This window comes from Thermobia domestica, chromosome 3 (genome assembly GCF_964235325.1).
Source record: "Thermobia domestica chromosome 3, izTheDome1.hap1.1, whole genome shotgun sequence".
Lineage (NCBI taxonomy): Eukaryota > Metazoa > Arthropoda > Insecta > Zygentoma > Lepismatidae > Thermobia > Thermobia domestica.
In genome coordinates, this window is record NC_137456.1 from 3994044 (window position 1) to 4021421 (window position 27378).

Consider the following 27378-nt stretch of genomic DNA (forward strand, 5'->3'; position numbering starts at 1 on the left):
TGTATAAGTGGTATTCTAATTCTTAAGATATCATTCCACATCGACTCCTTGATTTTTCAAAGTAAAAGCATCTTCTAGTCTCAATGTACCTTTTAGACCCGAGGGAAAAGCAACTGACCATCATTTTTCCTCTTCTTTACTGGGTGAATGGCTCTTCTATCTACGTTCGGTTCATTTGTCTGAACTTCCCTTTCGACATCACATGTAGTTTTATTAGTAAACGGTTCGGTCAAGGCGGTTAGAATTCGATTTTTTCCCACTCAAGTTCAGCAACAATTTTATAACCAGTGTCATACGGTAGTACAGTTTCAAATCCAGTACATCGTTCGTAAACGGAAGTCAAGTGGAATAGGTAAAACGATCGATTGTAGTCTGACAACATCTCCAATTAGTTCATAAAATAATATATTAAAATACCTCTCTTTGCCACAAATATCCAGTAACATTCATTTTCGACAGACAGGTAAAAGCTGGTTTATGAAGCAAATGTCATGGGCCTTGACTTTTTTTTTCTGCTTATTGTATTTTCTGTTCGTTTTTACCATTCAATTATAGTTGGAATGTAGTTTTTAAAAAATATATATTAAAAAAATAATTGTTACGATATTCTTGCTACAATATTCAGTTAAAAACAAATAGCAACAGGGCCCTCATAAAGGGAAGAGGGGAAGAAAGTACAAAAAATTACTGATAATATAGGAATTCAGCAACATTTGGATTTACACTGGGATATTTCGTTAAAACGGAATTGACAACAGCTTGGCTTTGTCAATGTGTTTTACATGTGGCGTGAATTTGAGATTGATGTCTGTGCTTATTCTATTTAATTCTGTCGATGTCACTGAACTGTCGATGAGTAAAGACAGTTTACAAATTCTTGTTTTCTCTGCGGTCTTATGAAATACGTATGTGGCCTTGTTATTAGTTGTATGTCTGGCTTTGTTGATAATAAATAAATAAATATAGGATATAGGTGAGGTATTTCATTTGAAAATATTGATTTTTTTTAACGTTTCGTTATAACAGGTTGCTACTAGATAAGGGAGCAAATCCGAACCAGAAGGATTCTCTGGGAAACACTCCACTTCATTTGGCTGCTTGTACAAATCATGTTGAGGTTGTGACACTATTGTTAAAAGCTGGTAAGATGTTCTGATTCATTAGGTAGATATTCAGAAGCATTTAATTGCCATTGGGAGAATTTGATACTGCTACTGTGATATTTTCAGGTTTAAAAAAAAAAAAATGTATATTGAAACCTGTGCATTTGGTTACGTCTTCGACTTGGTCTCAATTTTGTACTATCTACAATTTACCGTTATAAATAGTTAAAAAAAAAAAAAAAAAAAAAAAAAAAAAAAAAAAAAATCAATATCCATGAAATTGGCTTTATTTGATAAGTCATTTTATTTCATTAATGTTTGAATATGATTTGAGGCATGTGGCCCCCGTGGCAGGCGCGTACATGGCGTAATCTGAAAGTTCGATTTTCACACACTCTTCGCAATAAATCAGGCTGTTTTTCGTGAATAACGCGTCGAATGTTGGCTTCCAAGTGCTCAATTTTTGATTTCTCGGCGTAAACATGCGACTTTACATATCCCCAGAGAAAATAATCTAATGGCGTCAAATCGCACAAACGAGGTGGCCAGTTGACAGGTCCATTTTGTGAAAGTAATCGTTTGTCAAATGTTTCTTTCAGTAAATTAATTGTGGTGCCGTCCTGCTGAAATCACATGTCTACAACATTAATGTCTTTCAATTGAGGCACGAAAACGTTAGTAATCATGTCTCTGTACCACTCACCGTTGACTGTGATGTTCTGACCCACATCGTCAGCACTGTACGATGTTTTACGGGATATGTATTGTTGTTTAGAGTAAACGTATTGCGTATTGAAAACCGTAGTTTCTCGAATTAATTGCTCTGATGGACGATTATGAGAACCGTAAAATGCACGTAATGGCCGATGAGTTTGTCGAATTGAACCATGATTTTCAAAATAAATTTGCACAATATGCAAACCTTGCTCCGGCGTGAGTCTATCATGATAAATTGCCAAACCAAAATAACTTCGAAACCGAGAACTGTAATATCAGCTATCACAGAAAACAATGTTGCCAGCTTAAAGTTCTCTGCCTTATATATTAAATAAATAAATAAATAAATAAAAAAAAACACCTACATCACTTATTATGTATCTTGGAACTTGGCCTAATGAAAATAATTTCGTTAATGTTAAAATCATATTTATTTGTTAGTAACTTCAATTGAGCATTTAACTCTATACGTGGTTGGTGATCTTTAGATCCTTTTAGAATATTGTTTATTATTGTTAAATGTAAGATCAATATACTTAATGTCAGTATGTTAGGCAGAAAGAAGGATTTTTTAATTTTCCATTATACTAGACTCCCGAGTATCCAGCCTCCAATCATTGCCAACGCATTCGAAACGGGCGTCTGCTACGATCCTCCTACGTATCGTGTGCAAAATACAAGTTGTGACAGGAAAAGGGCAAAGTTCTGCTTCTTGTTCATTGTTTCATCAGTGTGTAACGTGCCTCAATACAGTACGCTTGCCCACTGTATTATAACAATGTACAGTTTTGTTATAACAGGGTGTCTACTGATACTGGAAATACTGGAAATATACGGGAATTTTGATCCACATACTGGAAAAATCTTCAAACTGATAATTTATTGACAATACTTTTTTTTTTTTTTTTGTAATTGTTTTAATAGTCTTAGAAACAATTTTGTATCCATTGAGTTTGTAAATTTTTCCAAAGCAAAATTTGTATACATTTTGTAATTAGACATTTAAAGCAATTAGTGGAGTGGAGAGCTGTGAGGAGAGTTGGGAGGCCCTTTAAAAATGTTAGAAGATCATTGTATTAAAAAAAAAAAAAAATCAAGGTTAACTAAATTTATTAAAAATAAAATATTATTTTGATGGTAAAACAATTACAAACCTGAAATCATCAAGAGTGTGATTATTCCTAAAGAACTTTAAAAAGATCATTGTATTAGGTACATGAATTTTGCTGATATTTATACTGAATATATCTGGAAATATACTGGAATTTTGAAACTGAAACAGTAGACACCCTGTATAAAAACTTTGTCTTCTGATGTTGGTGGGGCAAAGAAATGAGTTCATAGAACTCCAGACTATCCGACTTTTTTGTTATCCGACGTGCCTTTCCGCCACATTATGCCGGATACTCGGGAGTCTACTTACTGTATACAGAAGCTTTAGTTCCTATTGCTAACACTTCTCGGTGTCGAATTATCTGACTAGCTACAGATGAATAACTCCCATTCTTACAAAGGATCGAGCCAATCACACAAACATACATTTTGACAGATCTGATCCATGCAGAGAACATGTAGCAGAAAAAGTATCCAAATAATTGTTAGAATATATATATATATATTTGTTGATATTTCATCGGCGTCCAATACATAAAGCACAAGTCGCGTTTCCATCACTCACAGAATCAGAATATATACAGTACCGTTCAAAAGTTTTGGAACATTCCGGATTTTGTAAGCATTTACTGTGATCCTATTATTTTGGCACGTGAACTTGACCGTCTTGCATCAAATGTACTTCTGTCTAAAATATAGAATTTGACGACGGTTGAATCGAAGTCTGAGAGATACTGCAGATGATATGTCTATTTATAATTCTTAAAATTGAAACCAAAAAAGACAATTTGATATATACATGGCATAGTATAAACAATAAAAGTGTGGAAGGTGAGGCAAGATATTAGTTTTGTTTGGAAAGTGTAGACATAGAGGGTCAATGTAGTGACAGACATGTGAAAGAGAAAGTAGTTTTCCAAATTTTGGAGTTACCTATACCTTATAGATATGCTGACTTTAAAAAAACTAGAAACGCTATTCTTTGAAAAATGTTTAAGACGGTTAATATACATCTTTCTCTGCTCAGTTGTTGCTCAGTGTGGAAGCGTATACGGCGTATACGTAATGCTCGTCGCTACTATTTCAGCGAGCAACAATGCAGCATACGAAACCATCGTAAGCACTTCTCAAAGTATGGTATTTTTGGCATTTTAAACGTTAGCACATCAACAAGTTATAAAGAACTTCAAAATTTGGAAAGCTACTTTCTCTTTCAAATTTTGGTCACTACATTGGTCCTCTATGTCTGCACTTTCAAAACAACTAATATCTTGCCTCTCCTTCCACACTTTTGTTATTTATACATGCAATATCTATATCAAATTGTCTTTTCTGCTTTCAATTTTAAGAATTATAGATTGACGTATCATCCCAAAGACCTCCATAATGATAGAGATCCATACTTTGGTACAAGAACGCCACCTTCTCTACATATTCACTTCTTGTTGCGCTATTATATTTCTTACATTTTTGGATCAGTCCGTTAATACAATCTGCATAAAAGTCTGCGGTGTTAGAGGCAAACCAGGTTTTCGTAAAACGCGTATTCCGCAAATGTTTCTTCATATTTGGGAAGAGGGACTAATCGGAAAGGGCCATCGAGCAAATATAGTGGCTGGGGCAAACGCTCATAGCCACATTAGTGCACAATAGTGAGTGTTGCTGCTGCTGGGTGTGCTGCTGCGTTATCCGCTAACATCAACACACCTTTCGAGAGCAAATCCCATCTCTTTGCTTTGCTAGTGTCCCGTAGTTTTTGCATCAGGTTCCTTTGTTTGTAGCCTCTTTTTTGTAAGTAATCAACTAAGATTACACTTTTATGGTTCCAAAACACGGACAACATGATACTTGCTGTAAGAATGTTGCCTGTTATCCGTTTTGGGAAGTGGGAATGAAGTATGTTTCCATATTGTACTTATTTCTTGGTTTTAGGGTCAAATAGATATGCCCAGGATTCACCCATAGTAACTAGTTTACAAAAGTATCCTTGTCCTTTTTTTTTTTACGGTATAGATTAAAAATGTTTTCTGTACATCATACACGTTGCTATTTTTGAAAAGATGCGGAACGCCATATAATGTGATGTAAACGGGACCTCCTACTAATGTTCATCTTCCTAGCTAAATAATTAGTAGTCACATGTCTATCTTCAAGCACTATTTGCTCAACTTTTGCCATCACGCTTCGGTCTGTAGCTTTCAAGGAACATTCTTCTCTTGGTTTATTCTGTAGACTTGTACGACCACATTTAAATTCTCTCTTCCAGCCTTTCACTCCTCATCACACAGCTTCCATTTCCTCATGTATCGTTTGTGCCGATTTTCCTTGAAGATAGAAGAACTTAATCACAGTTCGTTTTTCGATTTTATCCAACATTCTGACACCGCCTAGTTTTCTGGCTGTAACATCAATTCAATAGGACCTGTAAAGACTCAAATTAGCACACGTATGAATGGGATGCCAACCTATCATTGTGCAAATTTTTATATATTACCAACGCTTCTGTGTCATGGTAGGGTAAGAACTTTCTGACCTTCGGGTCGTACAACAGGTGAAATTACATTGAATTTGAAAGTGAGAAAGTGTGCAATTGGGCCGATCAAACCCGAGTCTGGTTTACCGTACCGCTCAATTACCACTATGCTACCACTCCGAGACCAACCACATAATCTCTCTTGAAGTCGATCCATGAGAAACCATGTCATTTTTATCATCATCACGCATGCTTATACGCAATACTTCTGTTGTTCCTTAAGCATATTTTAATGCTGTAATACTAAATAATTCGTATAGTAACTTCACTTAGAATAGTGAGTAGTTCTATGTGATTGTTGCACAGTGAAAATAATACCTTCAATAGCAAGCTCTTGACTACTTAGGTAAATATTCCTAATTACGTAGTATAGAATAACTATAGGATTAAAAGGTTTTTTTTTTTTTATTCATATAGCATTTGCAGCAATGTCCGTTTTTTACACGTTAAGAATAGGGTTTAATAAATACAAAACTAGAAATTTGAATACTGAGAAATTTTCGAAAACTCTGCAACACATATTCACTTATTTTTAATGAATAGTGTATATACTGAATTTCGCATCTCCAACTTAACGAATACTTAAACTGTACATTTTCTCAGTAAAAAAATCTGAAATTTGATTATTATAAAAATAGCTTCCCTTCCCTTTCCTCTCTAGAAGCGGAATTTTAGAAAACGTTGAAACCGGTATTCTCTTATATTTAATAAGGAAGTTGTATCCCGAGTTTCATCTATTTTTAGAGATTCGTGTATTCTTGGCAAAAAATCTACAACTCAGTCCATCCTCAATAGGATACATATTTTTCAGGTAATCTTTCCTTTTTATATCCGTGACAAAAGGAGTATTCTGTCCAAATTTCACCTTTATACCTATAATAGTATAGAGGACAACGTAGTCTAGTGGTTAGATCGTTGGATTCATGTCGCTGGTCCCGGGTTCGATTCCCCAACTTTCGGCGTCCACCCAGCGTAGTGAGGCAAATCGGGGAGTCTTGTGAATAAAAGACGTGACGGCCGTTAACTCTAGAAAGCTCCCAATACGCGATAGGGCGACGCGTTCGTCGCTAGGTTGGACATAGTTCTGTCAGTCACTAAGAGATGGCGTGGAGGGTTCAGGTCCACAAATCGGACCTTTACGCCAAGTGGTATGATGTGGGTACGATGATGAGTCAGTTGCTTTTACTCTTTTAGTATAGATTAACGCAGCTTTCACTTCTGGAAGTAGTATATATATATATAAAAATTAACCAACTATGTAGGATATTTTACCGGGGCTATACAGCATAACGGAAGCCTTAGTGGCGTTGTTGGTGAAGCATCTCCTACAAATCGACCAGCCTTCCATGACCGGTAGAGGTGGGAATTTTGTCGTTTGTTCCTTCGTTCCAGTGCGGCGCAGGCGTTCGCCTAATGTCTGTAAAATGGGTCCTGCTGCGGGGTAAGCCTAGTGTTGACTTATCTCACCCCCGGTATATGTCGAAGTCTTCATAAATGTAGAGCTTTACCTACACTTCAGTCCTTGAGTCTCATGACTGTCCCGAATGGAAGTACCCATTACTTCACAATATATGTATATATCAGGGTTTGCGAGTCGCTTATATACTTATGATAATATTGACATTGGAAACACAAAACCAAAGAAAGATTAAATTAGAAGAGCATATTAAAGAAGTAAAAACTGAGAATCCAGTCTCAGGCTGCCAGAACAGTAAAGAAAATTATCATTATATATAAGTTAAAGTATTACAAGAAACAGGTGGTAATATAAAAATACAGTCAATAATTTAAAATGACAAGAGTTAAATTTATATCATGGAACTTTAAATCAAAGATGGGATAATATGTTAAGATTTTTATGTTGTTTACGGAATTATATTCCTTTGTATTTCATTTTCTATATTCTGGAAGCATCTTCAGAGGAAATTTGCTCTTGTAAGATAGATCGAGTTTTAATGACATGCTCACCCATTAAATACAAGGAAGAAGATAAAGGAAGCAAGATGGTAATTTCAACTCGGTCTATCTTCAAGGGCAAATTTCCTCTGGAGGTGCTTCCAAAATACAGAAAGTGAAATACAAGGGTGTACTTTTATTTTCTGTACAAAGTTGAGGTAATTTAATAAAATATATTTTGAGTTTGTCAATGACAAGAAAGAAAACTAGAAAATCGTAGGCTACAGATGTTTTTGTTTTTGTGTTTTACCTCTTTATGCAACAGCAAGGTTATAAAGGACAAAACCTAGTATTATTTACATGAGCCCCGAACTGCGTCCGGGGCTTGAATCCTGTGGAGTTCGCGATGCATAGACCATCATGCAAATCATGTCTCTCACTATATAGGCCGTCCCCCACCACATCATTATACAAGAGATCTAGATACTGCGTCATCAGTTCCGATGTCGGCTATGAGGCACGTTTTATGAACATTGTGAAAAGCTAGAGCAATGCTGTTAAAAACCATGTTTTAACAACTTCTTCTGTTGTTAATTCCCATTGTTGTGTCTTTTCACTATTTTATGTCTGGTGTACTTTTTTATTATTTGAGGTAAGATTGCATAAAAAGGGCATATCCGGTTGCAATTATGCGAATAGACTTTGGGGAGATGACTGAAATTCAGCTCAAATGTAGGAGACATTATGTAGATTCTATATTCCAAAAGCAAATTGTCTTAAAATGGATGAAACATAGTCAAAAAACACGAAACATTAACATTAATGTCAATAGAAAATCAATAAAAAAAACAAATAATTCCTCCGCTTACAGTATTTTAAAAACGAAAAGAGGAAGATGGCTGAAATTCAACTTAAATGTAGTAGCGACTATGTAGATTCTATATTCAGAAGCCATTTGTCCTCAATTGAATAGAACATAGTAAAAAATCTCAAATATATATAAGGAGATGGTTAATTTTGAAAACTTGTTGCAAAGACATAATGAAGAGCTTAAAAATGATGTATAGCACTTAAGAGTCTTCATCCCGGCGAAATTAAAATACCGTTAATTTTACAGTAATTATGTGATATCTTCAAATAGATAAAAGATAATTGAAATATGGAACAAGAGTGCCCTAGACAATATTATTTTACATGAGAAACCGTTATCACGACTCACTTATCTGCTTTCGATTTCGAGCCATTTTGAAAATCGGCATTTATTTTCGCGTTTCTAAACAGCTGAAAACGGAAAGCCACTAGGTGACTTGTGATAACGGTACCTTACGCAAAATAATATTGTCTAGGGCGCTCTTGTTCCATATTTCAATTATCTTTTATCTCTTTGAAGGTATCACATAATTACTGTAAAATTAGCGGTATTTTAATTTCGCCGGGATGAAGACTCTTAAGATAAATATGGATAGAATATTGTCAACAGTCAAGTTGTTTGAGTAAAATCAATATTAATGATAAAGTATATGCATCTTCTTCGTATTACCCAGGGCGCCCCGGGCGGAGGTCATGTGCTTGAAATATCTCACATCTGGATTTGGAATCTCCAGACTTGATTTAGCATGCAACGTGACTTCTGACCTGATCACGTGACACAGTCTGGTCCTTATGGCAAACCGAATAAACCCTTTAAAATTGAGTGTGTACTCTTCTTGTCTTTTCCAGAAGAGTTCATGTACCGCAATAATTCAGCGTACTTCAATCATGTGTAGCATTATTTGTTGTTTCAGAAATAAGCAGAAGCGAAAATAATGATTAGTAATACTTACACTGAATTGGTGGTGTACTTGTTTGATAAAAGTTCTCTTACGTAAAGGTTAACTTTTATTTTGTTTACAGGTACAAATGTGACTTCGAACGACTACTATGGCCGGAATCCGTTGCAGCTGGCCCAATCCAAGTTGAAATTGTTGCAGCAGGGATCGTCATCCGCAGATTCTGTACAAATCAAAATGGAAGTGCGAAAGGTAAGCACTCTTTCACTTTTTGATGAAAATTTTTGATTCGTTTAGATCCGTGGATGCAAGCCATATAATTGTGTTCTTATACAGTATAACTGTTTGCCTTTTGAGATAAATGTATAGAAAATGTTAACAAGCGCAAAATATTTCCATTTACCTCTCATTATAATGCGAAACTGTGTCTCGTGCAAGGGTGAGTCATAAGTCTTGCAATATTTTAATACATAACATACCTGTATTTATTACAATACAATGAAAGCAGGTAAACATTCAAAGTATAGCCCCTCGTGTTGTTGGACCGTCTCCAACCACCTTCCTGCCAGGTTCTCGATACCGCATCTTGTCCTTAGAGGCAGACAAATCATTCACTACTGTTTCCACTTCCTGCTGGTTGGTGAAGCATAGTGATTCCATAAGTTAATCCCAGGCGGCAGTTCCTTATGGTTTTCCCGAGTTCATAAAGGTAACGCATTACAGTGGACTGTGACGTCACGAGTTGGTTTTGACAATCGTCGTGTGCTGGAGGATGGATTTTCCTCAGTGACGTATCATGTTACCTCAGAATCTGTTACCCTGTGGCGACCGGATTTTGAATGACATTTTTACAACCTGCACGAAATTTCTGGAACCAACAAATTACTTTGATGTGGTTCACTGCCTCTTTCCCTTTCGCATGACAAATATTTTGAGTTGCTGTCGACGTTGCTGAGCACTCACCATCATTGCTACTAAAACTGACTGAAGATACTGATGGTGTAGTGGGCTCCATGTTAAATAACCCGTTTTCCACGTTATATCTTGGCCCAGTTTAACCCTGTACTTAATGGTTGATGACGGTGTATGTACATGCGCTTGCTGTCTGAGTTATGATAGAAATATTACAAGACTAATGACTCATCCTTGTAATTTCCTTACCAAATCTTTATTTTACTTTGTGGGGGCGGGGGCTCAGCGGTAGAGCGTTCACCTCCGGTGCTTGGGGTCCTTGGTTCGATACCAGCTCGCGCCGTGTGGACTTTATGGTGGACAAACACCGTGTGCGTGGGTTTTCTCGGGATGCTCCCGTTTCCTCCCACTTTCTTCATTCCATCATTTTATTCATTACTAATAATCACCGTCTCCTTTAGTCTAACCGGCATAACCGTGGGACGTAAAACTTAAAAGATTTCATTTCATTTTTTTAAAGTTTGTGTATGTTGTGAGAAGAAGTGAAATGTTTAATTACATCCCACAATGATGCTCTTTAGGCTCAACGAAACTGATGATTAATTAAAGTCAGTGATTATAGAAGAATTGGTGGCATGTGAATGTAGGAGTAATAAAGAAAATTTATTTGTCCATCGAGAACTGACTTGGCGTGGAATCGAACTAGGAACTCTAGCACCAGAGGTGAGCGCTGTATCAAAGTCACCGTGCCTCCCGTATATTTTGTTGTTTTTGTAATTATTATATCATTACTGTAGTGTATAGCAGTATAGCAACACTGTTTAAAAAGCACAGCAACACTGTTTTAACTCTTTGTCCTTTACACATTTATTTTAATACATATCATATCCAATGAAATGATCCGACATGTAGGGTGTGGTGGAAAAGTGTTGAGGGTGATATTGCCAGTTGAAAGTAAACTATAAATCAGCCGTGTTGTCTTCAAAGTAATTCCATTATCAGATTATAGAGCCTAAGACGTAGCTTCAACTGTTAAAAACATTATTGGAAAGTTTCATGTGTAATCGCCTTCAATACGCTCCCCATGACATTTTTTTTCTAAATAAATTACTCTGACTATTTTGGAAAGTAGCAATTAAATGTATCTGACAGGAGCGTGTCAGGAAAGTAAAGATACCAACACCAATAACGATGCTGTGATACTTAATTACCACTTCAACATAACTGCCACCATCATCGACTCACTTATTCAATGTGGGTAGGAGTTTCTGGATGCAAGTATCGCAGAACTCCCCCGCCTGCCTCCTGAGTTTCTCGTTGTCCAACTGTTGTTTAGCATGGTATTTCTTCAAAGAAAGAAACAGATAAAAACCAGTTGGCGCAAGGTCCAGGATCTGTGGTGCATGATCGAAAACTTCCCATCAGAATCTTGTAGGGGGCACTTCGGTGACGTTCGCTGTGTGGACCATATTGTCATGAAGCAGGCGATAGGCGTAAAGTCTACATGATAACACGCCCCTCTTTTTGTTTGTATTGCACGTTTAAGCTGTTCCAACGTCTGGCACTATGCTGCAGCAGTATTGCTTCCGAAGGTGTGAATTCGATCAGCAGAATACTGCATCCGTCTCAGATAACGCGAGGTGAAATTGACGTTTTCCATTCTTTTCCCCCTTTTTCCTGAGGGGAATGGATATGACGGCATTGCAGTGGCTGTTACAAGAATTCAGGTGTGTGTTGGTAGACCCATGTTTTATCTCTCATCACAATGATGTTGAGAAACGCTTTTTCTTTTCGTTTTGTGTTCGTCCTTCAGCATTTTGGGCATCCAGTGTACACTATTTTCAGTAATCTAGTGTTACCATCACGGATTCGTGAATTGTGTTTCATGATGTTTCGGGAAACATGACACACAACTCTCTTAGTGTTACATATATATTCGCTTGCATGTACTCGTTCTTTAATTCGTGTAAAAACACTATGAGAGGTCACAGATGGCCTCCCATTTCTTTCTTCGTCGTGAATATCCTACCTACAGCGAACTCACTGCACCACATTTTGACGATTTCTCATAAATAACCACAATTTGACCATAAATATCCAGTGGACGTTCGCCTTCTGCTTGCAGGAACCGTATTACAGCGCGCACTTGTCATTTTGCAGGGTTCTTTATCGTAGCACCTATTTCCAGCATACGTCACTTGCACAAGACTCAACGCAGCACTGCCGAATTAACGCTGCTAAAAAGGGTAAGGATCAAGGTTACTTCCAGTGTGCCAACTTACGCCTTACAAACTTACACTACGATGTATATGCATTGTATCTTTTCTTTCCTGATACACCTCATGGTAGTTTTCAAGATATTTCATAGAGAGCAGAATTGTTTTGACTGACTGACAGTTACATCGACTACCACATTTTCCCGGCGATGAAGACATGGCTTTGATACTGACGCCGAACTGTATGCCGATGTAAGTCATGGTTGAAATCACAGGCTGCAGATTTCTACTGCTACGGTATTAAACAACTTATGCCACGGTGTGATAAGTGCCCTAATTTGCATGGCGATTATGTGGAAAAATATCTTAAGAGTGTAGCTTTCAAATGTATGTAATACAATTTGGTTTGTTTATTCTATTACTTTTCTATTTCAAAACGTCTGTTACTTTCTGGATAGTCCTCGTAATTTGATAGTATTTTATGTTATCTACCTCACTTTCTAAATTTGTCACTGCCTTTTAGTTTATATAGAAAAGAAAAGAGTGAAAACCATGGTGTCCACATTCTGGAAAGTCAGGGAAAATCAGGGATAGTCAGGGAAATGGATTTTAGTCAGGGAAAGTCAGGGAAATCACAAGAAAAGCTTGCCAAGTCAGGGAAAGTCAGGGAAAATGCACAAGAAATTGTACGATCAATTACAAACATTACAATTAGAAAGATTTCTTGTATGTTTTGCAGTTGATTCCTGGAGGGACAAACACCATATGTTGATGGAAATGTACAAGTATTTTTATATTCACCTTCTGATGCTTATCAGAAGGTACTTTCCCGCCTTCCTAGCGGCTCATTTTTTTCTTCCGTTTTTTTTTTTGTTTGTTTGTTTTGTTTTGTTTGTTTGCTTTTTACTTGACAGTAGAGTATTTTGAATCTCTTCTTGGTTTCATACATACTTTATTTTCATCTTTTTCTAACACCTGTACTATAGGAATACCAAGTCAATATTTCAGGCTCTTTGGTAGGCTAAGCGAAAAAAATTCAGTTGTTAATACCAGTTGAAATGTTTCGCACGACCTGAGCCCAATAATGAAACATACCAAAACTGAGGGCTTGTCTAGATACTTAATAGATTGTTTCGCATGGCCTGTACCCAATGATGAAAAGCAACAGGATGATTCAAAAGACTTGCACCATAAACTACATCCGTGAACATGTGATTGTGAGTCAATGATGCAGGCATAATGGGCTTGCTTATTCCGTGAGCGCTTGCTTCCCGTAAACAAACTTGGCCTAGCTGTCAGTCCAAAGTCCTTATCAGTTAACTATTCCTTTGAACACAGTGTTTTTTTATATAAACAGGGCTCCCACTTGTCCTGTTTTCCTATATTTTGGAAATTTGTGACAATTATTATAGGACAAATATATATGTCCTTTATTTCCTTTATTTTTCAAGTGCAGTCCCAATGATGATTTAAATTGCTACATATTAGCAATATGCTAATTGTGTCTTAGGATTTTTTCTGAGGGACTAGAATATGCATATGCCTTTATGAGCTATACATATTTGCTAATTTAATTGTATTTAAATTTTTCTTGTATAGATCATTAGTTTACAATGCCAAGAAAAACTCGATTTTGCGATCAGTGGCTAAGTGATCAGTCCATATTTATTTTATTATTATTTTTTTAAGGATACAGCAGGTCTACTAAGTTTAAAAAGTAAAAAGATACTCTTATTTTGTATTAATCTAAATCTTGTTTCCGGTTGCCCTTGGAGGTGAAGGGTGACCTTTTCTTACAATACATTTATATTTTTTTCTGTGCTTCAGAGCATAATATTCTATTGTATCTACCTATCTACATAATTTCTAAACCGCAAAAGTTGGACCGCTTTGTAGTTACTAACATTGATATACTTACGAGATAACAGGTGCTGATAGTAAACTGTTACCCCAATTTGATTACCATCACTAATATATGTACGAGCTTTCGAGAACTAACTCACTGTTCTCATCATCAGGCTTAGATGGGAGAATAGGATGGGTGAGGGCAGCACGGACGATGATGTAAACAGTGAGTTAGTTCTTGAAAGCTCGTACATATATTAGTGATGGTAATCAAATTGTGGTAACAGTTTACTATCAGTACCTTTTGTCTGGTAAGTATATCATTGTACGTAATTTCTAATTTCACTTCCAAAAATATTTTAGATGCCTTTCTTTGCATTGCTTCAGAAATTAATATCACTTTCTCTTTTTGCAGGTTTAAGTGGAATGTCAACTCAATAATCTGACCTTATGAGTCATCATAATGGCTAATAAGTCAACTTCTTTTAATGATCAATGGCTTGATGAAAAGTTGTACCCGGAATTTTCATGTTGGATTGGACGTGTACATGGAAATAGTGGATGTGCGTTTTGCAAAGTATGTTCAAAATCATTCAAGCTTAGTAACATGGGACGAAGAGCAGTGTCCTCTCATGCTAAAGGACCTCAACATCTTAAGAACTTGAAAGCTAAACTCATGCAACCTGCTGTCAGTGTGTTTGTGCCTTCCAGTTCAACAGGTCAGTCATCAGGTACAAGTGACTGTAGCCAGGAATCTGATCAAACTGTGTGTAAGCATAAAGATGATCAGCCAGAATCAAGTGAAGGAAGTGGTGAAATCAATAGCAAAAATAAAGAGCGTGGTTTACATTCATACATACAGACCGAAGAAGTTATGAAGGCAGAAATAATATGGACTTTGGAGTTGGTTGCAAAGAAAATATCCTTGAATGCTTGCCAGAACATTAGCCAAACTTTCCAGTTGATGTTTCCTGACAGCTCTATTGCTTCCAAATTTACCCTTGGGAAGACAAAAGCCTCTTATCTAGTAAATCATGGCTTGGCTCCATATTTTAAAGATTGTGTTATGGATAGAGTTAAACAGGCTTCAGATTATGTCATATATTTCGACGAATCTCTGAATAAAGTAGTTCAGAGAGGCCAGATGGACCTAGTCGTAAGATTCTGGGATGTAAATCAACAAAAAGTTTCTACATCATATCTAAATAGTGTATTTTTGGGACGGGCAAGAGCCGATGATCTTTTGGAGAGATTCAGAGAGGGAATAGGTCTTTCATTATACAATTTACTGCAGGTTTCCATGGATGGACCAAACGTAAATCTCCTCTTCAGGGAAAAACTAAAAAGTGAAATGTGCCAACGAAATCCCGATGGAAAAAGTTTGATAGACACTGGTGTTTGTGGACTACATGTTTTGCATGGTAGCATGAAAAATGGGCTAAAGGCATCACAGTGGCATTTAGACGAGACTCTTAGGGATATGTATTACCTTTTTAATAACAGCCCAGCTCGCCGGGCGGAATATACTACCATTACAGGATCCACCGATTTCCCAAAAAAGTTCTGTTCTATCAGATGGCTTGAGAATGTGGATTGCTTGGAAAGGGCTGTGAAAATTTATCACAATGTGAAGAAATTCATACAAGATTCTACACTACCTAGTTGTCGGCAACAATCTTCTTTAAAGGAACAGATGAAAGACCCTCTGTTGAAGAGTAAGTTGGCTGGTTATAGAGTTGTTTCAGCAGAATGTGAAACTTTTCTTCGAAGATTTCAGTCTCCAAAGCCACTAATGCCTTTCTTGCACACAGCACTTTTGGACTTAATGCATAGTTTATTGGCTCGATGTGTGAAACCAGAAATATTGCAGCAAGCTGACTCTGCTCAAAAACTGATGTCTTTGGAACTTTCAAATGAGAACCTTCTTCCTTCAGCAATGATTGACATTGGTTTTGCTACGAGGAAAGTATTAAGAGAAACCGTATGTACAGACAAGGAAAAAGCAGAATTCAAACTTGAGTTTCGCAAATTAATCATAGGTTTAGTTCAGAAGTTGCGTGAAAGAAGCCCGCTGAAGTACAGGTTTGTGCGTGGTGTCACTTGTTTTGCCCCAAGTATTATTTTGGAGCAGCCATCTCTAGCAAGAAAGAGAGCGCAGATTGTTCTTGAAGACCTTCACAGTGCAAACAGGATTTCGTCAGATGTGGCTGAACAGGCAAAGAAACAGTTCAGTGTATTGTGTGTTGAAGCACAAGGTTCCTTGAAATCATACTTTTGCGAGTTTACTGCAAGACACGACGATTCTGTAGGATTAGATGAGTTTTACTACAAGATGCTAAAGGATGATGTCAAGTTTGCTAGCCTTTTGAATGTAGTGAAAATTTGCTTGATAATGTCACATGGCAATTCACCGGTTGAAAGTGGTTTCTCCATCAACAAATCACTACTTGTAGAAAATCTTGTAGAACACTCTCTGGTGTCTCAAAGACTTGTGCATGATGCTATCAGCAGTGCTGGGGGTGTATGTAATATATCCATCACCAGGAGCTTACTACAGTCTGTAAAATGTTCCAGACGAAGGTACCAAGATTATCTGGACAAACAGAAAAGTGTACAGCGCGAAGAAAAAAAGAAAGTTGTAGAAAAGAGAAGGATTAATCAAGAGCTAAAAGATTTAAATGACAAAAGACAAAAGTTGCAGAATAACTTGAAATCAGAAGAAAGTGCTCTTCAAGCAAGAATCGATGAGCTGGAAAAGAAGAAAGGCAGTTTGTAATATGGAACACTTATTAAAAATATAAACTATTTTATTCCCCACTTTTATGGATAGTTGTGCAATCATAAGTGAGAAATTTTCATGTGAACACATTCTCCATATTGTACAGAAGACGCTTTATTATTATTATTATTATTATTATCGTTATTTTTTATTTTAAACCATGATATTTTTCAGTTTTATGTCAACATGTGCTAATATAATACATTTTGTAAACTTGTAAATGTACGTTAAAAAATCTTTCTGTATCTTTGTAATCTTGTGTACATAATGTGTAATAAAATGTAATAATACGACAGTAAATAAGGTGAGAGTTGGCTGGCTATGGGGATGGTGGAGGCCAGAAAAAGTCAGGGAAAAATTGGAAATGCAGTCAGGGAAAATCAGGGAAAGTCAGGGAAATTGAGATGGAATTTTCTGTGGACACCATGGAAAACCCTTAATTGTGCAGCATGACTTGTGTTGATATTGCAGTTATTTTGAACATCCTGGCTGTGGTTTGGTTATTATATATATATTTATTTTTCAGGTGATCGATATGATGCTGGCATACCTTCACAAATGGGGCAAAGACTCAGAGGCTGAGCTATTGAATGCTTTTTCGTCTCGCCTGACCCTCAGCCAGTCAAAGGAAGAAGTCGACCTCGGAGTCAAGGACTTACTTGCTAGTCTCTCCAATCTCAGCATTGAAAATAAGCCATCTTGAAGTAAAATGAGCATCTGCTCATAGAAATCACATCGAACAATGTTCAAAAGAACTTGGACACCCAATTCCATGGACTAACTGAGAGATTAATGCATCGAAAATACTTATCAAATACACTCAGTATTCGTCCAGGTTTGTTCATTAAGTGTCCTAGTTTTTTGAACTTCTTCGTACACATTAACGTATGGCCGAATTGAAAGTTGATTCAAGTCCAAAACTTGCACAATATGGCAGTGCCAGTAGTCGTTGTTAGTGCCGAATTCTAGAATTAATACGATAAAGAAACAGGGAACCAGGTCAAAATCCCACATAAAATAATGGTCGACACAAGCGACAATGAAAATTTCCTGTTTGTAACTTTTTAATTCTTTTACCTACGTTAAAAAAAGACCTAAAATAAGTTTTCTCTTTGTCAAATGTGTCGAAAGCTGTGAAATAAGACAACTTCCATTGTTTTGAGTGTTCATAGAACACGAATATGGTTGACACAAAAGTTTATTAATTCTTTTGTTTCGTTGATGAGCTTTTCAAGTGAGTGGAGAATAAGAAATTATATGTTAAAGTGATATGTAATTATAGAAAACGACATACTCTCGTGGGTACCAAACGTGAAATAAAGATAGCAGTATTCTAATATATTTCTTGATATCTTGTTACAGTAGTGCCATCCGATTTTCCATTCGTTGAGACATTTAGAGTTTTCATTTATTAATTTTTTTTTCGAGTGCAGGTTCGCAGAATTATTTGATATCGATTATTTGATTTTTACTGTTGTTCGTTCAAGACAGCAAATAGAAAACAATATCGGATGTTCAAATCTTTGCACTATAAGAAAGATCTAAAACATAAATTTGTTTTAATTTCGTTGTGTGATCATTAAATTGCACATTAAAAAAAAAAAAAAAATGTCGTATTCCTTTTTATTGAGTTATTCACAGAAAACAGGGGAGAAAGTTTCGCAGTTTAGTAAAGAATTTAGAACAAACAAAGCAGTAGATCTCATTATTATCGTCAAAACAGAAGGGGGGGGGGGGTAGCTGCATTAATGATGCCTGGAGTAATTGGGTAAGTGGTATTAATGATATGTACGGAAAAAAATTACATATTCATTAACTGTGTATTGCGCTATTACCATGGTACTACATGTTTGATTAGTAGCAAAGTGCCCTTTCCTGGTTGGATTGTACGTTATATGAGTTTGTCCTGGACAACACAATGTCTGTGACTTTCTTCGAATATCTCGTTGCATAATTCGTCTTCTTTAGTCTAAACCAGGTAGGCGGAAGTTGGAACAAGGGGTGGGCCAATGACAGAGGACTTACAGGCGTCAAGGTCTGTATAAAATAATGTATAACATTTTCATAACAATCGAATAGCCATGTTTAATGGAGGAACTCATTCAGTGTACACTATCATAGAAACACAAAATCCGTTGTAACGGTAACCAAAATATTTATTTACTAAAGAAAAGGAGGAAAAATCTATTTATTTATTATTTTAGTGAGGAATTTGATTCATGTTGTGAAATAATCTCTCACTGTTCCGTGGTACACTCGATGTTCCAACGCGGATGATATTTTCCAAGGTGGGCATCAGGTATCCAGGAAATATTTTCAATTCACTTTAAGATTATGTAAGAAGTATATTTTCAATAAGCAATCGGACAGGCCAGATGAAAGGGGTGAGTGGGCCTGGACTGGCTGTTGCACATGGCTGGTCTAAACAGTATAACCATCCGATATTAAACTAAAAGATTCGTTTTATTACAATACTGCTTTGAATCGAGTTCGATTTGAACCTCGTGTCCTTCTCCGCCTTCGTGCAAATTCAGCCACCACATTTCAATTATGATGGACCACGGTGGGTCAGTGGTGGAGCACTCACCTTTGGGGCGTGTGATCCCTGGTTCGATCCCAGCGGGCTTTGTGAGGACAGTTGCCGTGTGCGTGTGTTTTCCATTGATTCTCCCACTTTCTTCAATCCACTAATATCATATACATGTTATTATCACTGTCTCCTTTAGCCACTTTGCATAATTGTAGGACGTTAAACTACAACAGAAAAAAGGCAACTCGTGTAATTTGTCCGTCATTACTTCACAAAGTGAATTTGCAGTCGAATATTAATTGAACTGTGCAGAACAACGATGCAAAAATCAGAAAAGATTGAGTCGGAATGCAGTGTAGTAGTTAAGAGATTCAATAATAGTACAATTTACAAGTATTTTGATTCCTATCTTCTTAAGTGGCTGACAGCGCTATTCAAAATGATGATAAAAAGTGCAGTAGGCGAACAGAACTATTAGCCGTAGCGAACGGAGGATGTGTTTATAGAAATCACTATGTCAACTTACAGGATATGTTCGGAAAGTACCAGTCTATGTTATATGGGAGGTTAAAGCGCGGGAACAGCAAAAACATTTTTTTTTTTCAATAAGGACAAACAGTTGTATCCCAAACAAAGACATGAGCGCACCCACGAAGAGAAGAGAAAGCTGTTGTGTGCTATAAAACTGCTCATGAAAAAAGTTAGGGAGTTGATTAAATACGTATAAACATGGCAGTACCTAGGACAATGGCGCCTCATAGTTCCTATCAAAGGAGAGAAATCGGGACCTCTTCCAATTTCTCTATCTGCTTTCCAAAATACAATGCAAAGTCCATTGTTGCGGTGACGTTCACTTCTTCACATGTGTTTCTAGGGTATGAAATCTCTGCACTTTCAAAGGTGGTTTGAGAAAACGTACAAGTCACAGAGTACAAATGCGACTTGGTATACGTACCAAAGACTGCGGTAAAGAATGTAGCAACGTAACTTGAACATAAACACACTACTCTCATATCGTTCCTTACAAAAATTGTAATCTCTGTTCTCCATGACGTAGTCCACCAATGCACCATCTAAACCGATACATGCCTAGAGACGAAGAACAATGTTGTCATAAGCAGCTTGACGGACACGTACTGGTATCCTGTGGAACTCTTCAATGATAGTTTCCCGTAGTTCTGCCAAATGGCGTACATGATGTTGATACGCTGTCCTTTAATACACTCCACAAGAAAAAAGTCCTTTTAAACACTCCATTAAGTAGGTTAAGTCGGGAGATCGAGCTGGCCACTCCGCAGACTCACGTTGACTGTTCCAGCGGTTCGGGAATACAAGTCCAGTGATCGTTATCCCTTCTCTCAGGCTACACAGTGTTGCCATATCGAATTTTTCGTCCAGAATTACAAATTTAGAAACAGTGCACGATTCTCCTGGAAGTTCGGAAGTCATAAGCATTGTTTGAAACAGCTACCGACATGTGGCAACGCAAAATTGAAACAGGACAGGAGTGTAAAACTGGGGCCACACTTGCAACACACTCATAAGAAGCGCATTCTGTCACAGAGCGGAGACAGTTTCGAAATTCCTCAGTTTATTGGTATATCGGCTGCAGTGTGATAAGACATGATGTCCATAATGCAGCTTTTATTTTCCAATGAGTTCCCTTCCTCCCTTCGTATTTAAGGAACGAATAGCAGACGCTGTTCTGTGGTACAGGGAACCACAGCCTTGATTTTACTGCTCTGTCATCGAGCAGCGGTCAATTCTGCACCTGTTGCTCACTTTTCAAACCATCGTTGCAAACTTCGCAACTTTGCAAAGAAAATCGCGCATTGTTTCTAAGGGTTTTGGTTTCCCCTCGTATACCTTGACAAATATTATTATAACTGCTTGAATGTACAATATACAATTAACTGTCCTTACACGGAAGAGAATTCAAAATATCAGACGTGGAATTAATGTACTCAGGATTTTCTCATTTCGTTATTGAAAGGAAATCTGATCTTGGATGACGTTAACCCCTTGCGTACCAGGTGCCATTTTCCTATGTTTTAATACCGTGCTGTAATACCAGGTTTTCATTTGCTCTTAAAAGACTGTATAGGGCAGAGTTATTGTATAAATTTCAATAAATATAATTTTTTGTACAATCGCATGCGCTCGCATACACACACACACACACAATGTTTATATATATAGTTCCTATTTTGATAAATTATACACACCCACACAAAAGCATACACATGCATGAGGAGAGCATTCACATCACTGCTAAAAATATATTTGCATTGTTCAACATTTGACTGAAAAAGGGAAATTTTGAAGTTCTGAAGGGATTTTATGCTGCTTCATGTTGGCAGCACTGACCGGAGATGAGTAAGGTGCTGTCACCGAAGGAGAAACAGTAGAACTAACTCTTTCCTTGCATCCGCTAAAAAAAAATTCATGACCTCCAGCATTAATACGACTCTCAATAAAAGGATACGTTTTGATGGTATCTCCATGGATGTCACTGATATTTTGCAATGGAGTTGACATCTACCTGGATGGCAACTGGAACGCAAGGGGTTAACGAAGGAACCAAGTGAAACTGCATGGATTTAGAAAAGACCGCTTCTTGTCCTTACAGTGCTGCCATTTGTAAAAAGTGTCGCGTATATGTTAAACAATACTAAAGATGGTCTTTGTTCTCCACTCACTCGAAGATCTCGCATAAGGAAATGAAATACCGTGTTATACCTATTCTGTTACTTTACATTTTTTTTAACTAAGTTTGTTTTGACAAATGTTTTATTTTGTTATATTTTTAAATGAATGCTCGCTTAGTTGTTATTGGAAGTTGCAGAGATGTCCATCCACTATTTGTTGCTGTTATAATCTATGTAGTTGTTCCAGGAATGAATAGAAGCTGAAGCTTTCACTGGAAGTGCTATTAAAACAAATCAACACTTTTTATATAGAGTTGGAACCAGTCTGATTACATGGGGCTTCTTTTCAGTGGTGTTCAGTTTTATTTTAATGTAGAACTTAAGTTTACGAGGTGATCATGTACATTTGTTTTTTTTTTGTGTATGTATCTTGTATATGTATGTATGTAAAAAGACTTACTTATTTTTGTTCAAAGCATAATGTCGAAGTCTTTCCATAGTGAATTCTCAATGATAAAAGAAATATTTTCAGGTATTTGTACTCGTTTTTTCGAACAACAAGGAGCTTAAAAAGATCTTTGAATATTTTTGTTCTTCCTTCCTGTGTTATATAATCTACTGCTACAGAATTTTCTGTGAACTCCGTAGCGAAAAGATATTTCAATGAACTACAGTATATGTAGCACAACAGTCTTAAAAGTTTTACCTGATAATACTTGGCACAATTCACACCGATGCGTCCTGCAATTTCATCCTGAAACCCAGAATGGCTTTCTGGCGCTTATCTGAGATACGAGAGTGATTCAGAAAGTAATGCCTGAATAGATAGATAGTTTGATAGATAGCTAGTAATGTCTGAATAGTTTGATAGATATCAGCCGATACAGGCACAAGCCGTGGAAAGCTTGCAATGTCAGCCACAAATGGTGGCATCATTTTTCAATATAGTCCCCTTTACGGCCAACACGTTTGCGCCAACGCGAAACACAAGGTTCTTCATGACGTCGGTGAAGAATTGTGGTGGCTGCTGGCGACACCATAGCCGAACTACTGCTTCTACCTCCGCGTCACAACTTTAGCGTTGGCCCTTAAGGTGATCCTTAAGTTTGGGGTGATCCAAAACTTGCAGAACGCAAGATCTGGACTATAGGCAGGATGAGGCAGAATATCAGCAACACTTTGCCAGCAGATGGGACAACTCTGAATTTCTTCGGCGGAGGAGAAGACGTGTGGTAGTACTCCATCTACTGACGCTTCGTTTCTGGATCGTAATGGTGTATCCATGACTCGTAGCAGGCAATGAATGTTCCTGGGCGCAGAACCTTCCGCAGTCAGAAATTCAATGACAGCCCGCTGTTTCAACAGGACGTCACCACTGAATGCCATGGATTAGTCTCCATGACTCTGGAATGACATGTGACAAGTGGCATTCCATAGCTTAAACATCAGTACATTAATGGTTAGTAGTTCAGGATGTTTGCAGTACAATTGAGCTTGGAGGCATTACTTTCTGAATCATTCTCGTATTATTGTTTTAAGTTTATTTAGATTTTCTGCAAACACTTTCTTGACATGTCTCTGAAAGTCATACGGAGTCAGGTCTGGCGACGTTCCAGTCCTCTGCGCCTAACCCACCTGCTTTCAAATTCTCATAAAAAAATAAAATAAAAAAAAGCGATTGCAAAAGCGAAATGGGGAGTGCCCCCCGTCGTGTGGAAGTGCACTTCATCCTTGTACAATGCAACCAGCTAAAAAAGGAGGAACGTTTAGTACGTTGAAGTAGATACACTGGTCACAGTATCTTCATCGAAGAAGCTTCTGATTAAGTAGTCCTCGCGATACACATTTATTTTAGAACTCTCTCATGGATTTGGTAACCGCGTTTTTTTAAAATAGTAATAAACTACCGAGTTTGCGGCGCACCAGAACGCAAGATTTCAGATCTGCATACCACAGCACGCACTGATTCTACTTCACCTTGGAACAATGTGATCGCTCGCAGTCACGTGATCCTCAATGGACAGCGTTGCGAGATAAAATTTTATTATAAAGACTAATGTGCAGTGCAACCGTTATTTCATTCAAATCTTTCATTCGATACAAAGTTATAGTTGCTGAAATGTAGGAAGACTTTTGGAAAATTCTACAGAACATAAAATAATACTTGGTTAATGTCCTGCTAAAGGAGATCGTTAATAATTGAAAAAGAATGATGCACTGAAGTCCTCCACAAACTCGCAGGCCCTGGGGTTAAACTAGGAACGCACTAGAGATAAGCTCACTAGCACAGAATCACGAGTGTGTGTTTATTTCGCTAACATCGGTGCAGTTAATTTCTAATCGGGGATGATCAAGTGGCTTCAGGTATAGTATGTGAAAGAAACTACATCATGCAGGTATTGAACAAAAATTAGAAACTAACGGCACAGCAAGTATTTATAGACTTTAAGACAGTCAATAATTCAGCTAATAGGTATGTCATAAAAATCATTTCCAACGGGTGAATAATGAAATGAAATTTTTGAGTTTTACGTCCCACGGTTATGCCGGCTAGGCTAAAGGAGACGGTGATTATGAGTAATGAATGAAATGGTGGAATGACGAAAGCGGGAGAACTCCGAGAAAACACGCATACGGTGTTTGTCCACCACAAAGTTCACTTGGCAGGAGCAGGGTTTGAACCCGCGACCCCATGCACCAGAGGTGAACGCTCTACCATTGAGCCACCGCGGCCCCTGACAAACTAGAGAGACAGGCCAAGTAAGGAGAAGGCGAGATAGGAGAAAGAAGTAGAAAGTGGTGCCAATGTACGACTAGTGATGGATCCACGAATGTTGTATCTGATGGTGTTTACCAACACAAAGTTTTTTGGTGTGCCCGTTATATCTGTATGCCGAGAATAGAAGAATCGAAGCTGAAATGACTGTCTCAAAGAATACTGGGACAATTGAGACACCTGGCTCCAGAACTTAATCAGCAATCTGTATCGACAACCACAGTCCGATGAGAGATGCATAACTTGCAATATTCGCGGTTCGATTGTGATTTCGAAAGCCGTTGTCTGCACTAAGAAATTGATGCCTAGAACATAAAAATCTGGACTACTAATGAACGGAAGAAAGTATTGTGTGAAGAGTAATCTATCTCCTTGCTTACAACAACAAGAGGTCAGTTTTATTTATTTATTTAATTTACGAACATAATTCCAAATACAGCTGAACGCCAGTTTACACTGAAATATTTAACAAATCTAAGAGATTATAACATAAGATGATAATAATAATATCATTATGCAATAACAAGAAAGGTTTACAATAGCTGACTAGAATCTATCCATTAAAATGAGATCGTAGTGCCGAGTTTTTTTCAACTTTAGAATGCTTATACCTAAAGAGCAAAATGTTTTCATAAAGTGATTCGATCTTCTTATGAGTGACTTCATCTGTTGAAAAAGGTCATAGTAAAAGTCAGTGGCGGCGTAAGGGCGGGGCGAGTGGTGCCCCCGCCCCGGGCCCCAATTTGTGGGGGGCCACCGACGGTAGGTAAAACATAATTACCAAGGAACCTTATTAGCATGAGCCGTACAAGGGCCGTCAAGGTTTATAATCCACACCTTCCCTAAATGTAAACGCTATTAATTGTCAATCAATATTACACCAAATAACGGATGAAACAACAGAAATATTAATCAGTGCTGGATTTCCGTATAAGCTAAACAAACTATAAGCTTCAGACCTCACTCTCTTGGGGACCAGAAAGAAATTTAAAGAAAAAACTGAATGTAGATTAAAAATAAATAAAAAAAGTTTTACTCTCTTGAGGTCCCAAAGAAATTTAAAGGAAAAAATGTGTGTGGATTAAAATATGAATAAAACAAAAGTTTCACTCTGTTCAATGACCTTAGAGAAATTTAAAGGAAAAGCTGAGTGTAGATTAAAATATAATGAAAGTCAAAGTATATTGTGTTATTTACATTCTAAGGTCTTACACAGAGAAAAATCCGTTCTCCGGACAGCGGTATATTGTACAAATATACGGTATCCTATTGCTTACTATAGAAATCAGTACGGAGCACACGTTATCCGTATGTTACATAGGCACTGCCCTTATGTTACTTCATGCCGTTACAGGATGTCTGACATGTAACAGTTTTCCACATATCACATGCATACAGGGTGCGAATTGGCGGGGGGGATGCCAGGGATTTCCCCCCCTGACAAAAATCTTTCCCACCCTGGAGAAGGAAAATTTTATCCCTGGCAGGGATAACTTTTTCCCCCTCTGGAGTATTTTTAAGTGGACATAAAGATAAGTAGGTCTACTTTGCATATTACTTGAGTGAAAATTTATGAAAGATCTCACATCTCAACTGTTTTGTACTTGTTAGTGTATATATATATATGGGGGGAGGACTGGGTGCGCATATGGGTGAAATTCATCCCCCCCTGGGAAAATTTTTCAATTCGCACACTGGGTTACCTTCGTCAGCTATATGTTATATACGTCCATTTGTATGTGAGATCCTGACCGCCTACATTGTTTCATACGGAAAGTACGTATAGATGGAACACTTATACAGAAAGTATTGTAAAACATGCGTTTTCAGTTATACGTCTGCTGTACGTTGTCCAAAAACTATGGGAATTACGCATGTAACCTATCTTTTTAAGTACGCCACCTACATTTTTTCCTCAGTGTATGATGCAAGTAATGGAGCCCCGTCTGCTAGCCTGCTTCCTAAACTATCACTCACTGTTTATTTATTTATTTATTTATCAGTTCAAGAGAAGGGTAGAAAGAAGGGATCAATGTATATAATGCTTTATTAGGGTACTAGCATTTTGTTCCTAATTAAAAGCTCTTTGATGCAAACGCACTTGTTTTCCTTCTGTCTTTATTCTTTTGTCCTTTACAAGTCGAATTTTCAGCGAGCGAATCCTTTTTTTTTTAGCTGGTTTCCCGATTTCTGCTCTTGCTTTTTTTTTTTTTTTTGTATGAATTTACATTTCAGCCCACAAATTAGAGTGAAGAAAATGTCCAATAAGAAAACAAGTGTTCAAATAATCATAATACTTTAGCATTATGTTTAATTCAACTCCTGATTGTTCTCATATCAAACATTTGTCACCAATCATCCAATCATTCGATTTGTTGACCGGTTAGCATGCGTGCCTTTGGCACGGGAGACCCGGGTTCGATTCCCGGCACGAGCTCATGTGGTTCGGATTCCACGTTAATAAGTAGGTCCACGTCTCATATAGCCTCGCTGCTGTACGGGATGTAAAACTCAAATCAATCGATTTGTTGACATACAACG

At 37.3% G+C, this 27378-nt stretch overlaps 1 protein-coding gene across 1 annotated transcript in view; it reads left to right on the forward strand.

Moving 5' to 3' along the window:
- LOC145682383 (ankyrin repeat domain-containing protein 54-like) overlaps window positions 1-22636 on the forward strand; it is a 42956-nt gene extending 20320 nt beyond the window's left edge. The window contains exons 5-7 of the mRNA XM_081753977.1: window positions 1027-1142; window positions 9256-9383; window positions 17410-22636. Coding sequence (XP_081610103.1) covers window positions 1027-1142; window positions 9256-9383; window positions 17410-17586 — 421 coding nt within the window. The 3' untranslated portion in view covers window positions 17587-22636. The remainder of the gene's footprint in view (window positions 1-1026; window positions 1143-9255; window positions 9384-17409) is intronic.
- The last annotated feature ends 4742 nt before the right edge of the window (window positions 22637-27378 follow it).